This window comes from Struthio camelus, chromosome 7 (genome assembly GCF_040807025.1).
Source record: "Struthio camelus isolate bStrCam1 chromosome 7, bStrCam1.hap1, whole genome shotgun sequence".
Lineage (NCBI taxonomy): Eukaryota > Metazoa > Chordata > Aves > Struthioniformes > Struthionidae > Struthio > Struthio camelus.
In genome coordinates this window covers 27,211,364-27,228,831 of record NC_090948.1, presented here as the reverse complement: position 1 = coordinate 27,228,831, position 17,468 = coordinate 27,211,364, and the positions used below count along the sequence as shown (strand labels likewise).

At 37.5% G+C, this 17,468-nt stretch overlaps 1 protein-coding gene across 20 annotated transcripts in view; it reads left to right on the top strand.

Moving 5' to 3' along the window:
* The window catches only part of KCNMA1 (potassium calcium-activated channel subfamily M alpha 1), a 527,317-nt gene extending 510,416 nt beyond the window's left edge, over nt 1-16,901 (top strand). For 5 of the 20 annotated variants that reach the window (XM_068950515.1, XM_068950513.1, XM_068950512.1 and 2 more), the window contains 4 exons: nt 1,401-1,519; nt 3,339-3,563; nt 5,613-5,641; nt 10,540-16,901. In XM_068950515.1, the coding sequence (XP_068806616.1) occupies nt 1,401-1,519; nt 3,339-3,563; nt 5,613-5,641; nt 10,540-10,694 (528 nt within the window). In that variant the 3' untranslated portion in view covers nt 10,695-16,901. The other 15 variants (XM_009672403.2, XM_009672395.2, XM_009672400.2 and 12 more) reach the window with 4 other exon arrangements.
* The last annotated feature ends 567 nt before the right edge of the window (nt 16,902-17,468 follow it).

The following is a 17,468-nucleotide window of genomic DNA, read 5'->3' as shown; positions in this document are numbered from 1 at the left end:
ATGACACTTTATAGCTTGAGGTGCCAGGTTTACCTTTACCTTTTTTGAGAAACCATATGAGTCCCCAGACTCCTTGTCTGGATATTTCATGCACAGTGAAAAAATGCTGTGGGTCTTCTGAGGCTTTGTCAAGAGAGATGGATGAGCTGACCTGTATGAAATAAGAAATGGTCACCTATTCTAAACATGAACAATATCTACATCTTTGTTGGGTTTTGATGGACTTGTTCAGTCTTTGCATGTTCCAGAGCTTCCAGTTCTTGTTTAAAATACACTTATGAGCTTGAAAAGAAAGCTGTAAAGATTGTTTTTTGCTGTTTCTGGATGAGTGAAAATTCTCATGAAAGCCTGATTTTCTGATATTTTCACCCTACTATCCTAAGAGTAAAGTAAAAAAAACTTTTAAAAAATGATCGATTTGGATAAGTATCTAAAGATGTTTTCTGGACCAAATCTTGTGATCTTCTTGAGACTAATCACAAAGCATCCACTTTGCTTTGATGGTGATGCACAATTTGATATTTCGTAACTTAACCTTGCATTCACAAGTTTTGACCCGAGAGAATCATGCAGTCTTCTTCATAGGAGTGTCAGAAAATCACAGATTAAGGATTAGATAGAAGCAAACAGCCTATCATTTCCTGTAGCAGCAAATGGCATCCATTCTTAGCTGAGATTCATAGCTTATCAAAACATTTGGGTAGTCAGAGTAATGTTTTGGCAAATAAAATGAGCAATACCAGTCCTTCAAATACTACTTCACCAGAGCCTCAATTACACTCTGTTAATGCAGGTGGAATGGATTAACACTGTTAATTAACATTGTTACCTAAGAATAAATGGTTTAGATACACAAATATCAAATATGAACTAATTTTTAGCTAAGCGAAACAATCATTTTTTATTCTTTATGAAAAATGGCATACATTTTGTACTACTTTAAAGTGATACTTTATTATCATTTTAACTTCTAATTTAACTCCCTAATTTCTCTTGTGCTCCACAGTGACTTTATTTATCAAGCTGACAGTGTTTGTACTGCCAAATTGGGTCAAAAATATCAGCCACTTTGTTGAGATATTAACTATCGTAATTTACTGAATGAACATTGTTTGATCTGAAAATTTACATTTCGAACTTAAATGAAACCACCCTCCTCTCCAATTTAGCATCTTTTCATGGACCAGTACTCTCCAAAATAATGATTTTACATAATTACTTTACATAATTACTTGGTTTGAAATAAAACATATTTGTTTCCTTGAGTTTCTCGTTGGTGACAAACAGCAAACTGTCTACACATTGTCCTTTTTGTAGAGGGTCAGACTGAAAATCCCCTTACCTGTCATTGCTTTAACAGGGAAAAGAGAAAAAAATGCTGTTTTTTTTTTTCCTCCTAGGATGGAGGTTGTTATGGAGATCTATTTTGTAAAGCACTGAAAACGTACAATATGCTTTGCTTTGGAATTTATCGATTAAGGGATGCACATCTAAGTACACCCAGCCAGTGCACTAAACGGTAAGGCCAGCATTTTTGACTCTCTCTCTCTGCTTCACTGTTCTTCAGTCTTCTGGACAAGGAAGATCCCAATGCCTGTAACAAATCTAAAAAATGACAAATCTAAAAATGGAGCTTTCTCCATTTTTGCTAAAATTTTGCCACAAGTGCTAACTCTTTGCTAGCTCATGATGATTCTTTACCTGAGTTCAAAACACAGGCTGCACATCACAGCATATGTTTTCAGCTGCTTTTAATTGAAAAACTTTAAAGTAAATTTGGAGCACACATGCTTCATCTTGTTTGATTTATGATCATCCACTGTTTGCATACAAGAAAAAAAAAGATTTCAGTGTGTTAATATCAATCAGCTATAAATCAGTATCATTAGCAAAGGCTGATTATCTTCCAATTTACTTTAATTATATACTTTAGATAGTAGTAGTTAGAATTTTCTTTTTTCTTAATGCTCGGAAAAGTACTCCTGTGGCTTCCCATTTGTATTAGCTGCATCTAATCTTCATTTCTTCTCCTATGTGGAAGGACTCTATTAGTAGGCTCTATTAGGAGGCTACGTTTTTACTTTAGTAGAACCAGGGCTCAGCCCAGTATTTTAGACAGAGCACACACGATTTCATCTTTGCAAACTGAAAGCCGGTTAGCAGCTTACTTGAAATGTGTCTTAATTAAGTGCCTGCTAGAAATACACAAGCACACCCATACCAGAATTATCACAATTCTGCCATCTGTTACTGTCTCATTCCCTACCAAAAGCATCATTATTGGGTGGACATGGAAATAAACCCTGCAGCCCACCGAAGTGTTTTTTTTTTCTGTAAGGATCTGGACAAATGGCATAGAAAAATCATTTTCAGTTTAGACTTACACTGTACTTGCTATACTTGGGATTATTTGTTGGGTTAATAAGCAACCTCGGTCCCTGAGGCAGCTAAGCCCGATCTCTTATGAGCACTGAAATTATTTGAAAAGAAGTTATGAGCTTCATGATCAACTTTTACTCATTTCTGGCTTAGATGGAGAATTCCTCTTGCCTTGCTCAAGCATGGTGTTCCTCATATGCATGAAAAAATTTAGCAACAAGTTCTATAAGCCCTTTTTGCTCCTGAAAGGGGATTTGGAGAGAGGCAGAGGATTCTAGCAATTGACAGTTTTCATTTTAGGCCTATGATGTTGCGTAGCAATGCTGGATTCTTGGATGTGTGCAGATTTCTCTTTATAAATGCTCTTTGAAGCCAGGATTGTACACTTGGAATGAATGAACAAAATAAGCAGTTAACCCCACTGCAAATTTGTTAATATATTTTCCTTATCTTGTATTATGTTCACTCATAATAAAAACAAATAATTATATTCCTTGCTCTATTGACAGTATTTAAATATTCCCTTGTGGAATGAGCTGCATCTGAAATCCTCTTCTCCCTGCTTTTTGGCCATTCTTTTAAATGTTATTGCTGATGGGTTATTGCTGCTTTCTCACAATATGTTAATCTCTTTACTATTGTTTTTGCATTCCCATGCAGCTAGAGAAAGGAGAGTGGCTTGTATGGTATATTCTCTGAACAATCATGATGTGGTTCACTTGGAGAACATCCTCCTCAGTCAGTATGCCTTCCACACTCAACAGTAAACGTACAAAGAGAAATGTGATATGTGATATAAGAAGGCCCCAAATAGTAAGGCGTATCATGTGAGCTACAATTGGGTACACACCAAAGGAAATGGAAATACAAAAAAAATGGGATAAATATTCATAAGATGACATTGCTAGCAGAAATTTTTAATACAAATCTAACCTTGTTTTCTCTTTCTTTTTTTCCAGTTATGTTATCACAAACCCACCATATGAATTCGAGCTTGTGCCGACAGACTTGATCTTCTGTTTGATGCAGTTTGACCACAATGCTGGCCAGTCCCGGGCCAGTCTTTCTCATTCTTCCCATTCCTCCTATTCTTCCAGCAAGAAGAGTTCATCAGTTCACTCCATCCCATCAACAGCAAACCGACCGAACCGCACCAAGACCAGGGATTCCCGGGAAAAACAGAAGTATGTGCAGGAGGATAGACTTTAATATGTGTACCTGCTCCCACTGTGTGTGAAACTTGCATCCACCACCCATTCTCCCCAGTTAATGTTTCCAACAGTAACGTTCCCTGTTTTCCCATGGAGTTCTCCCTTTTTGTACACATATTTTGCATATGTATGACAGTGTGCATGTGATTGTCATTTTTATTTCACCACCATAAAACCCTTAAGCACAACAGCAACAAAGCAGACGGACCAAACGTTATTTATGATGCTAGGGGAGAAAAAAATCCAAACCCATAGGCACCCTGAAAATATAAATAACTCACTGCAGTAACTGCTCCACATATCAGAAAATGGAGTGTATTTAACACTTGCTCTTGATGTCAGAGTTACACAAAGAAAGTCATTTAGTGAAGAAGTGTTGATGTATGTTGGGGTAGTTTTTTATATTCATATTTACAGGACTTGCTATGTTTATTTGAAGCTTATAAAACTAACCTATTGGAAAAAAAGCTACTGATTTTCACTCTAAAAGCTGATACTGTATAAGGCTTTCACTCTTTGTATAGATTATTGTTAAGCACCTGCTCTATACCAAAGCAACATCAGGGACTTTTCTGCTTGTATAAGGACTTTCTTTAAAATATTAGCCTTTTGGAGATAGTGTCTTTTCCCTTTAACGTTGAAATTGTCTGGGCGTAGAGTTGTAAAACTCTAATGGTTTAATTTAAGTTTAGAAAGAGTCTAATTGCATATTAAATTATTATTCTGTCTATTTATACTGCCACATGAATAGCTATATTTTCTTTCACTTTTGACATTTGGGATGAAAAGCCATATGTATCATAAATATTGGATGTAAGTCATTAAAAACTGCCTTCCTGGGACTTTTACGTCTTTAAAAGGTGAATTAGTCACCTTATGTACAGAATAAATAATGTTCAGAAAAGAGCAAGCATTTTTCCATGCTTTAAGTATCAGTCCTCAAGGGACTGTGTGCCTTTCCCCAGATGGTAGTTTAACTTCTCTTAGTTAGAGTGATGGTATAAATCTTTCAATAAGAGTCCTAATGTGAGGAGATCCTGCAGAAATCGTGGGCCGAGCTCCAACTGGTTCTTTACAACAGGTGCCTGCCAGTACACCGTCAGCAGGAATACAGGAGAAGAGGACTGAGTGCCTTTAAGATCTGAGAGGCTCCTCTCCCATTGGGGAAGAAAAGGCGCTATGCCCTAGACTGCTAATGAGCAAAGCAATAGGGCTGGTGTGGAAATACCCAATGTACCAAGGTGTTGTGCTCTGTGCACTTGCCAGAAATTGGTTCTTGAGTATTCTCACCAGTGACCCACCTAGCCAAACAAAAATTGTGGCAGGGAATTAAATGAAGTAGTGGAAAGGAACCTGTGCTAGACAGTCACAGTTCAGGTTTTTGGTTTTAAATTTCAAATGCCAACCTCTAAAATACAGAAATAGTTGTGGGTGGTGTGAAGAGAGATGTTCTGGGGGTAGCTGAAAGGGAGACGGAAACATACAACCTCCACTGGCTACCCAGCAAAGAAAGCATGCGGAGAGAAAATAAATATTCAGACTTGGGAGTGACTAGCATGGTAACTGCCAACCCAGACAAGGTGCTTTTATGGTTAGTGCTGTTTTCTACCTTCCCCTTCCCCAAGCATGATAATTTTGAAGATTTGCTTGCTGTGTGAATTGACAATGAAGCCAAGCACTTTTACTGACAAAACCTGGTACCGTGTAAGTGGGCTACACAGAGTGCCTCTGTGCGGTGTTAAGCATAATGATTGGAATACAGTATATATGTTTGTGTGCATTCAAATGCAGCTGTAAGTCCTATCAGTGGAAAATGTTGCAAATTATGTTTGGTCCCCACAAATGAATATATTACAGTTGCTCTTGATCACAAATTCATGTGTTCTTTTTGCAAAGGAAGCTATTATGTTTTGCCCTAAGAATATTTATAAATATAAGGATGTGCCAGTTAAAGTGCTCAACAGGAAATATGACAGTTTAAAAGCATTGTAAAACTTACATAGCTTACTTCTTTTTCTAAAGTGCAACAAGGATGAATAGAATGGGCCAAGGTATGACAATTAATGGTTCTGCATGACCTAGCAACTGCTGTAGGTTTCCTTCTATAACTTGTCCTTGTGAAAACTTGTGAAATTAAAAAAAATAGTTACAAACTTTATTCAGTTATTGGCTTGTTTGTTTGTTTTCTTTCTTTTTTTTTTTTTGCCTTTTTTCCCCCCAAACCAGAAGTTAAACTGGCTGCTGCTGCTGCTGCTGCTGTTGCTCAACCCTGTTTTATTTTTTATTATTTCATCTGCTTGCCTTAGTGATTGCACGTGTCCTCTTGTAACTGCCCAGGTTCCTGCTCAATGAAGGTGCTTCCCTGATACAGACATTATTTTAATTTCCCAGTCCTCATTCCCATCCCCACTCCTTTCCTCCCTTCTCCCTCCTCCCCTCTGTATATGTTTATGAGCATCTTTTTGTGTTTACATTGACAATATTGACTGAAGATAGTTGAAAGCAGTTATGCATTTTGGAAGAGTGTTAATGGCTTTGACACCAAAATGCTTTTCCATTAATATTTTATCTGTTTTCACAAAAAGTAAGAGTAATTTTTTTTCTCTCGCACTGCAAGTTAGTTATTGCCTACTACATGTAAAATACTCATCTGCCAAACAAAGAATTGGGGAGTAGGTGGGTGAATAAACTTGCATTACTTATTTCTCATTAAGGAAGAAAATGTGAGACTTGATGCTTATTTTTAAACAAGTTACCTGTTTATTGTGTGTGTGTGAGTGCATGCACACACAAACACATATATACACCTTCATTTGAAATTGCAAGTGTCACAAGAGAAAAATTTTCTACTTTAAAACAACTGTAACCAAATCAGGGCTTATGATAAGAATATACATTTAGTAAATCTTTGTTTACTACTACATTCTTTGCCGCTACTTAGAAGGGAGGGTGTTTCACAGTGATGTTTGTTCAAACATGATTTTTCAGACCAGAATTACAGACAGAAATTTTAAAGTGAAGGAAGAAGAAACCTGTCTGATTTTCAAGTGAAAGGAATCTGTATTTTGATCATTTTACTTTTAATTATTGATATCTTTTGATGCTGCAGGAAACATTCTTACAGAAGATATTAATATTTATTTATTTATTTCTAATATAAACATGAAGCCTTTATAATCATCGTTTCCCACTTGGGTGCTGATAGCCCATTACAAACATAAGTGTTTGAAAGGAAAGTAAATGTTTCCTGCTTCCTAATACTTGAAGTTACTTAGCTGTTCCAACAGCTCTCAACTGATGCTGTCAAAAACACACCCATCACATAGGAAGATCAGGGACAGAACTTAAACAGTTATTGCAAAAATAAAGTAGAAAACTATGCCTGTTCTAGGACTCTCACTATAACATAGAAACATACGTTGTAGGGATCAAGATGTATATGCCAAATGGGAGGGAAACTGACAGAACGTGACAGGGAACTGCGGAAAGCACTGGGGGATAAACCAGTTTATGAAGACTTAGAACAGGATGTTAGAGATAGATAGATTTAAGGGGAAGAGGAAGCGGTTTCCTTAAGATAGATAGAAGTGTGCGCTAAGACTTTGGAAGATGTGAAAGTCAGACTATGAGAACTGAAATTCAAAAGTGTAAGGGATTCAAGCAGGGCACTTATGTAGCTGGGAGCAGGATATATTAGCAGCCAGGAGTAAAGGCAAGGGAGCATCAGTCTTGCATTTCAAAGGTAAGTATAGAGGGTGATGGACTTTCTGGGGAGATTTGTCATTCTGTGGTCAAACACAGTCTGAACAGCAGAAGAGGGACAGGAAAGGTGTAAAGCTAGATCCAAGCTTTTGATACAAGAGATGGTGATGCCTGGACCAAGGTTTCAGCACTGGCACAGAGAAAGAAATTTAAACAGGAAAAAAAAATTTAGAACTACAGATAGGTTTCTATATTTCAGGTAAAGACAAAAAAAGAGACATGGTGATGTGTATTTTTAAAGTTAACTCCCCAAACATGGATTTTACCGTGAAGACTAACATATTAATAATTGCCTTGTGTTGCAAATTCCAGGGAAAGCAGGACAGATGGAAACACTTTTCACTCGCTGCTGAGAACACACGGCAGTTCATCCCTGACCTCGTTCTTGCTCTGAGATTGAATTAACTTGCACCAAGTTCTGTTTCTAAGGAAAGTTTGTGTAGCATATGTTAAAAAGAAGATAGAGATAAAAGTATGCAGTGCTTAACTTGCCTCAAAATCATTTTAAACACAAACCATTAGAAAACTGTTAGTTTGAAATTGTTTATGTGATCTTGCAAGGCTTTTAAAACATGATAACCATCACACTTTACACCTCTCTGAAAGGTTAGTTTAATCGTAGATCACATAAAATTGGTTTCCACAAATGCATAATGGTTCATGTGTCACACTTGAACTAAATGGTTTTTTAAATGGAGCTGAAATTATTTTGATGTGTACACATTCCCAGATTTTTTTTTTTTCTTACAACCTTTCTTAAACCAGCCCCCATCAGGAACCATTCCCTTAAAGTCTCATTAATAATTCAGATGTTCTGATGACTTTAAAAGATCTATGGAATTGAGGCTTTTTTTTAAACTGCTTGACAAAAAGATAAATGAATGTAGAAAGAAGCGGTAGGAGTCTGGCAAGCTGTAGATCATCTCTGAACAGATTGTAACTTTATCATTCTGTCAGGAAGAATAATTTAAAGCACTTAATCAGTTAGCTTCAGTGTGCAGGATGTAACATTATGAATTCCTATCGTCCAATCTGTTCAAATCAAAGGGAACTTAATTATAATAGGTAAGAGGGGGGGAGAGAGAGAGAAAGATTGGAGATTGAACATTGTTCAGACTCAGACAACTTTGGAGGGGAGGGAAATATTTACACTAAGTTCAAATGAGAGGACATTTTAAAAAGAATAAAAATACATTTTTTAAACAACAGAAAAAACAATATAAGTTATTGTTATAAGAACAATAAGTTCTGCTTATCTTCAGTGATAGGCCCCTAATGATTATTAGTATAACTCTTTTTTTTGAATTTAAGTTTTTAAAAAGAATAAGCACTAGTATCAAATCCATCATAAAATAAAAGGATTAAACCTTAATTAGTCTGGAGTTTCTTGTGGATGGGTTGCTCATAGATACTTAAAACCCATACCTGAAGTAAAATTGCCTAAATTTCGTATTCCCTAAAGTGACTGGGAAGTCTGGTGATTGTGGAAATCAATTCACTGCTTTAGAGGCCCTAACTAAAGAGTTAGTTTCTTATTTTTATGCAACTATGTCCAAGTATTCTCCAGTCTTTCTAGTACTGCGGTTATTATTCTCTGCTGCCCCTTCTGAGCTCTTGTACAGGTTCTTGTGCGTTGGGTGGAATTTTGTTTTGCTTAGGGTTGTTTAGTTTTTTTGGTTTTTTGTTTTTTTTATGAGCACTCCTTCCACTTTTGCCCTGATTCCAGCCCAGAGACAACTGCATTTTAGTGGTAAGCAGAAGTGGTAGTTTGTGTTACGTAGTCAGATAGCAAAGCTTCTGAAGCATTTTAGGTTCTCTGTTGGGATGAGAAGTGGTGCATAAACGTAAGACCAGCAGCTCTAATGTAGCATACATTCATTGCCATAGCTGCAGAATCCCATCCCTCGACCCATTTGTGCTCATCCCTGAAAACAGGGGCAGAAAGGGGAGAGGGAGAGGATGGACATCCTGTGTTCACAAATGCTTTCAAAGCACAAGCACCCAATGACCATAAACCACTCAAAGAACAGGAGTTTGTAAGTCTTTGAATAGAGCCATCTCATAAAGCTACGTATCTGTAGTTAAAAGATGAGAGCACTGATTGCTCTCTACAGGGCTTAAGAACATCATTCTTTTGATTTTTTTTTTTCTTATAACAATTTTAAGACATTTTTGCCAACCTCTGCATAAGAATAACACCGTACAGTGGTTACAGCCTCAAGCAAGCAGGGACCAGCTGCAGCACTGCACCCTCTCGGCATCCCTGCTCCCTCCCACACTGCTACCAGTCCACCCCATGTTGGTACCAGAAAACTCTTCCTGTGTCTGTGGGAGCAGACACTGCCCAAAGATATCAAAGGAACAGCTTCCCTGCTGATTTTCCTGGGAGTTCATGCTTCCTTTGCCTTGCTGTCATGTACCACTAGCAATCCATACAGGATTAACTTGAAACCTCAGTACATTCGGCTGCACCAGCAGGTATGCTGCAGGCCCGAGCCCGTCCCGAACTGGGCCGTGGAGCAGCGCTCCAGTGGGCAGGTTGCTAAGTAGCAATGCAATGGCCAGCACACGCAGGAACGCAGCCATCTGGCGCCCTGAGCTCGAGCCCTGTTTATTCTCACACCAGCTGCAGGAAAGTCTTATTTATGTTCTCGTGCCTGATTTCTGAGCCAGTGCTACCGACCACCTTGGGGCTGGAAAGGTTCAGAGAAGCCATCAACCTTTTAGGTATTCACCTGTACATGGACTCACATGCTCTTTTTCACATCACATTTATCCCATCTGGATTCTAAGTTTAGCCTTTTATTTGTATATTTTTTGTATAAATGAATCAGAGGGCATTCACCTGAGCATGTAAAACAGCTCTCACATTCAACAACAAGCCAACAAATTGCCAGTTTTCTTTAACGCCTTACTATCAAATCTGCAAACATGTCATTGTCCTTTCATGATAAGTATTTTCAAAGGTATTAATCTAATGCACTGTAGTGCTAGTAATTAATCAAAGTCACCTTCCATTGATTGCCTTTTTCTATGGACTTTACTGATTGCTTCCCCCCCGCCCTTTTTTTTGGTGTGTCTGTGTGTGTGTGTGTATGTGCGTGCGTGCACACGCGCGCGCATGCTTCACTAATTAAAATTCTCATTTCTCCCTCCTTATTCTGTCTCTACCCATTTTGCTCCTTAGCAGAAAAGAAATGGTTTACAGATGAGCCGGAGAATGCCTATCCCAGAAACATTCAGATCAAGCCCATGAGCACTCACATGGCCAATCAGATCAATCAGTACAAATCGACAAGCAGCTTGATACCGCCAATCAGAGAAGTTGAAGATGAATGTTGACTCCTTGGAGGCCAGAACTATTTTTTTAAAGCCTGACAAACTTCATGAATGGTGATGTGACATTTATTCCTCTTACATGCTGAACCACTGGTGGAGAAGTTGCGAAGGGCAAGCGTTATGGGAAAATAAAGTAGACAGATCTTTGTTTGTCTGCCTTTAATATTGCTTCCACGTATTTTGGAAATGAACACAATCAAAACTAGTCATGTATAGCCTCTAGCATTTTAAATTATATTTATTTATTAGAAAAAAATATATATTTTTCTTTTTTTTTTCATTGTCAAGTATTTTCCCTTAAAAAAAGCTGTATATGTGGCCAGACTCCTAAGAATTAAAAAAGAAAAAAAAATCTGCTCAGTCTTCGGCTTAAAGGAGAATGATGGTCACAGTTATAAGGACATGTAAGTAAGGGAGACAAATGATATATTTACAAAAATTTAAAGGTCCAATTTGTATTTTAGTAAATCAAAAAAAAAAAAAAGAAGAAAAAAAGAAAACAAGAACAGTTCACCAACATGTTTCTTTACTGAAGGATGTGTATTTTGTTCAGCATTGACACCAGCTCTTAATAAACTGAACTTATTTATTTTCAAAGTCAAAAGTCATATTTTTGTACATGTAACATTCTTCTGAATTATTCATTGTTTTATTACCATATGCAGCTCATCTTAATTGCTGGTTGTGTTGAGGTGCAACTCCCCTCTCCAACCCACGCACACTAGCCCCTACAAAAAGTCCAGCATCCATGATGATAACCTTCGGTGAAACTAGGGTAGTGAAAACGGGTATAAACCGAGGGTCACGCAGACAGGGTGCTCATAGGCAGCACTTTTTGCTATGAATTTCAGTGTCTGGCAAATTCCACGCAGCTTCCCATTAGCCACCCACAGCTGCAAATTCCCAGAAGCTTGGGAATTCCTCTTCTTTTGCCATGTATTTAAATGCTTTAATCCAGCAGGCATATATAGCACAGGAAAACGTAAGTTATAAACCCTATCATCTACCATATTTAGTTGGATTCTTACTTCAAAAGCCCTGATGGCCCTGCATCGGTCTTTGCTTACCTGGTTCAAATTCTTCCTGATGCATAGACAGCTTTAGGTCCAGATCTGTGAGCTCTGACAATAGCCCATTGCTCTGCAAAAGGGACACCTAATCACCTTTTTGGTGAGCTCAGATCAGAATGAAAACGTCTGGTTTAGCCTCAGCTCTATAATCTCCCAACATGCTGTTGTCAGTTAATTTCTGTAACAAGTAACACCTTATGTTAGCAGTTGCATTTTTTTATTTTCACTTTCCTGGGACACCATGCATAAAAGTACAGTAATAACCAAATCAAAATAAAAGTAATGAATGTATTTATTATGCTAACTTACAAAGGGCCTTTGAAAAGCTGCATGTTATGTCAGCAGTTTCACAAAGCGGCCAACGAGCTTTACAGCCATCAAACAAAAACATGATGTTTCATACCTGTGCTGCAGTATCTGTTCACTTAACCAGTTGATGTTCTAAACAATTTAGTAACTCTCTCGATCTCCAATTAGCAAGCTTTGACACAATTGAGTGAAAAAAAAAAAAAAAGAGAGAGGGAAAAAGAATGTGCTACTGAGGATCAAAATAACATAGGACCCAGTCATCAGAAAAAGCAGATTTTCATTGTGCAAGTTAACTTTAGGCTTTGTAATTTTGCAGAGTTGTAAAACACCACAATAAAATATACTGTGGTACTTTTATCATTAGAGAAATATCAGTGAATCAAACAACTACAAGGCAGATGAATTTACTGTGAAAACAATGATGTCCACTATATAATCCAACATTTAAGCTAAACTATCTCAGCTTCAATGTTTGTCCACTGGCTGCGGTACAAATATAAACATACTACCACCTAATAGGCTTTATTCTGGAGTGACTTCTTGGACTGTGACTACTTTGTTGTTACATTTTGTAGAATAGTTATTTAAAAAAAAAAACCACAAATTGTTAATATAATGTATGTAAAAATTGGACTATTTAAAATATTTATTTCACTCTCCTACAAAGAAACAAAATAATTTAAGCAATTATTATTTTTTTTTAATACTTACAACTTGTTTAACCCATTTCACAGTCCCTAAAACAAAATATGACTCTGGTGGATTCTTCTGATCTATGCTACTTCAGCTAATGACAGGTTATAATTTGCATTCAGTTTCTGCATTGGGTCATGTTGTATTCACTTTGAAGTCAGTGCTCCTTTTTCATTCATGAACTGCAATCATATTATAACCAGAGTAAAAAAAATTGGCGCTGAGTACAAAAGAATTTTTGAAATTTGTGTCCAACTTCAATGAGTACACCTGAATTTTTTTAAAGACTTGTTTTAACATATGGGCATAGAAAAGAACTTTCTTTGCTGAAACTACCATTTACAGTGCCATGTCTTAGCATCCTTCCTTCAAAAGTGAGTGTTCGCTGTATAAAGCGTATTAATGACACAAATATGTAACAGTCCTACATTGCTAAGGTATGTGTGTCTCTGTCCAGTTTATCTGTCATACCCCAAAATACCGTGCTGCCAACTGTACACAAGTGAAGAACAAGATCTGAATACACTCACTCTCTCACAAGACAAATAGATCTATGTATATAAAAAGATAGATACAGAGAGAGAGTGAGAGAGAAACCCTGGTATAGCTATGTTTTGCATTATCCATTTGTAGAACTAGCTAGCAGCAATTAATAATCTTTTCTTACTCCTCCTTTCCATGATCAAAGAGTGCAGTGACTCAGGACTGGGTGCTGGCCATTAGATGGTGGACATAGAAAACCTAGTGGAGATCTTTGACCTTCGGCCAAGGAACAGTACAATAAGGTCAGCACCAATGTTTGGATGTATTTTGTTACATCAAGGCAAGTGGCTGGGAAAGCGGCTGAAGTGAGAGCTGAAAGAAGACATTTTCTCTTTTTTTAAACGATTCTTACCTCTCTCCCCAAAGAAAGCAAAACAGAATTCCAGGTTCTCGTGAACTGCATGTGCAATTAATTCGGGTGTAACTATTTCTTTTGTAACTCACAAATTAGCTGGTGTGCGTTTGCTTATATGCACGCACGCACGCACACACACACACACACACACACATATATATATTTATGTATGTGTGTGTATATATATATTTGCTAGCAATCAGAATCACATTAACAATATGGTCTTTTTTTTTTGTGGAGGAGAGAGGATACAAAGACAGAAATAAATATATTACTTATAGACTGGTGCATGGAGGACTCATATCCACTGTTCTCTCCTAATTTGACCAAGAATTAGCCGTTCTTTTTAGCTGCATTAGTTCTGTACGGACATTGTGCTGTGGAAACCTATGTCCGCGTCTCATGTGCATACCCTCAGCCCCACTGCACATGCACGCACAGCCATTGAAAGCCTGCTATTCAGAAACTGACTGCAATTTGGCAGCTACAAAAATAATAGTAAGGCCTCTATGGAACCTGCTGTTGTTTGGAAGATAATAATTAGACAATATATTTATTCATAGGAAAAAAAAAAAGCAAATATTTCCTTTTGCAGTTCAAATACTTCCTAAAAATGTCACCTGTGTTCTAGCAGCTCTCGTTCTCTGAAGTCAAGATCTGAAAGTACTGGCCCTGGCCCTGGGGCATGGTCATTCCCACAGTGCTATGGGATTAGGGACGAGGTGGTTATTCCAGCCGTGTGCAACGTGCCCCTGCCAGCCCCAAGGGCAAGTGTGCAGGGGGCAGAGCGAGAGGGAGGGACAGCAGCAGCCGGGTCACCTCGTGGCCACATCCTGGCTGGCTTTGATGGGAAACACTGTGCTGCCTGTACAAGGTGAAGGCCATGAGATCCAAAATAATGAGGACCCCATGTGGCCTTATTAAGGCACCCGGGTGTCTTGATGGCTCATCAATTGCTTGCAGGCTGTCGGAGCAGCTGTAACTGTAAAGGAAGCTAGGTTTAGCCACACTAAAGATGGTGGGGTTTTTTTCCTATTTTTCATTTAAAAAAAAAAAAAGTAGCCCAATCATTCACTGTGTGCACGTGAAAAGACATAATTACCCTTAATCATATCAGGAGAAGGGAAAAACTAGTTGTCATGTAACGCACAAAGAGAGACCCTACAAAAGTATTAGCTGTAATCTATTATTATAGGTTTTTTGGATGGATATTTGGCCCATGTATGGAGGGTTTGCATCTTCTGAAGTCTTTACAGAGTAAGAGAAGGATGGTAAAGTGTAATAGTGTGTTCTCATTCACAGAGGGCTATTTCTGTTGGTTTAGTATATTTTTTTAATGCATAAACTACATTGAACAAACAGTGCAATAATTGGATGCATAAACTAATGCATGACAAGAGCAATAATTTACACATGGGTAATTATGCATGTTTTCACTGCCTGTTCACTCACCACCTAACCTATAGACATGCTAGCAACTTCACTGTTAAAGCTGACTCGCATGGTCTCGAGGTTAAAGAGCAAAGCTGGGCTTAACTGTTCTCTTCAGGAAGCATGTTTGTAATGGCTCTTGAATGTCAATGTATTTCAAAATGAATACATATTCAGGTTTAGGGCTTTTTTTGTTTTTAGAACTATCATCATTGTCTATTTTCCTAGCACCAAAAGAAGTGCATGGTCCACTTTTCATTTCTAGTTTTAAATGTGCATAAATAAAATAACTAAGTGCGTGGAAAGGGGAGAGAAGAGGATAAAGTGAAACTGTGGTGTAATGGATTGGCATGGGAATATTTGTCAAAGTCAATGGCAGCTGTGTGGAAAAACATTCAGGGCAATGGAGAGTTCTTTATATGGCTTTTTTTCCCTCTCCCCAACACCTAAACCACCTTTCTCCCAACAATTTGAACATACTTCTTTTTTTTAAAGGATGTATTAACATCTCCAGGCTTAGCAGATTTTTTTTCTTTGATCATTATATACACACACACCTCTTTTATAGGTCTTCTAATATTTAGTTAGCAGGCATAATAATTGTAGTATTTTTATACTGAAAAATATTAGTAGGAGTGGGTACAGGCTCAGTCTGAAATAAAGGAAGGACTGGAGTAGCTGTACAGCTGCGGCTACCTCCTCTGATGGTGCATAGACCTATAATATTGATAATTCTGCCCCAGTATTTAGCATCACAGCTATATTTATAAAACTAGTATATCTATCCTGCATAGATATTCTCTGCCATAGAACATGCCGCCACATTGAAACTATATAGTCTATAATGTGCACTGGTCTATATAACCAATTAAATTCCACTGATTCAATAGATAGGGCTGCTGGTCTAACATGTCTGTTCTATATAATGGTGCACTGCTGTTTACTGTCATAATGAGAAGGAGTAGGGGGAAGGAAAACAATACTTTTTTATTACTTTGGTTCTAATTAACAACAATATTTAACTTCAGAATCTAAACACAGCAATGCTGCATCGAATTCACACCTCAGTGAGGTTGAAAGAAAGCTTCTCACTGCTTCAGTCGACATATTTTAGAGACCTTTATATATTTGGAAAAAAAAAAGCGTATAGGCAGTTGAACACATAGAATAGAAAAAAAATAGATTTCTGCAAAAATCAGAAAGTGGGCATATGAAGCTTTTGTGGATGCTAACTAAGGGGAACTACACCAAAAGGGCAGCAGAAATTATCTCATGTTCTTAGGTAGCAGTTCAAAAATGCTGCTTCTGCCATGGTATTGCTTGGGACACACAGGCTTAGCCAATGCAAACTGTCTAACTTCTGCCCCGAAAAGGTTGATATAGCTTAACTTTTGCATTTCTGTAGAGTTCAAGGCTGATTTTAGTTTTCTTTCTTCAGAAAACGCACACACACGCACACACACACACACACACACACACACACACAGAGTATATTTTGATGGCTACACTTTTCTATTTAGTTTTAGTTTGGAGGTGGGGATGGGGGGGGTACACTAAGAAACAGCTATCATGTTAACTTAAAAGTTCATCAATAAAAAGGAGTATGACTTCATCATTTTACTTTTTACCATTAAGGATTGGTAAGAGAGAACAAATGCTGGTGCTCGGAAATGATCTACCTGACTTTGTCATATGTAATATCCAGTGATAAATATATTGTCCTGTAAAAAGGGTTTGTACATAACTTGTACATGGTTTCATTTTGTATTTTTCTCAGATTAAAATTTATGTATTTGTGTTCTAAAACAAGGAGTGATTTCTGTGGTTTTTTCCTCTTTGAAATGGCCATATCCCAAAAAGTTATGCAACATGTATTGCCAAAGCATGAACAATACTTTATTCAGACAACCAACACTATTAATACTTTGAATGAAGAATGGTCCAGCTGCCTATCTCTCTTTTTTGCTCTCCAGGACAAGCCCCCTTTTAATAATAATTAATAACAGCGGCTGTGGAGGATGCTGTGACATCTGTAAGTGAATAATTTCACAGTAACAACAAATGTCTTCCCAGCACCAGTTATGTAGTCAGACGCAATGATAATCTGGCATAGTTTAGCTACTTTACATGCATGAGCATAGAATTTTACCACATCCTCAGCTCTGGTATGTTGGACTGATATTTTTGCTAACGAGTCCAAAGATTTTCTAATTTCTTATGATGAATACCTTTAAAAGTTATTTGCAAAATTTGGAATATGTTTCTCTACTGCAGAATCCGAACTAAGTATAACCGTACAAGGAATTGGTTATGCGCTTAAGTTTAAGAAAAGATCAGTCTCCTTTTGAAGTCTATGAGATTATTTGTATGGGGCTA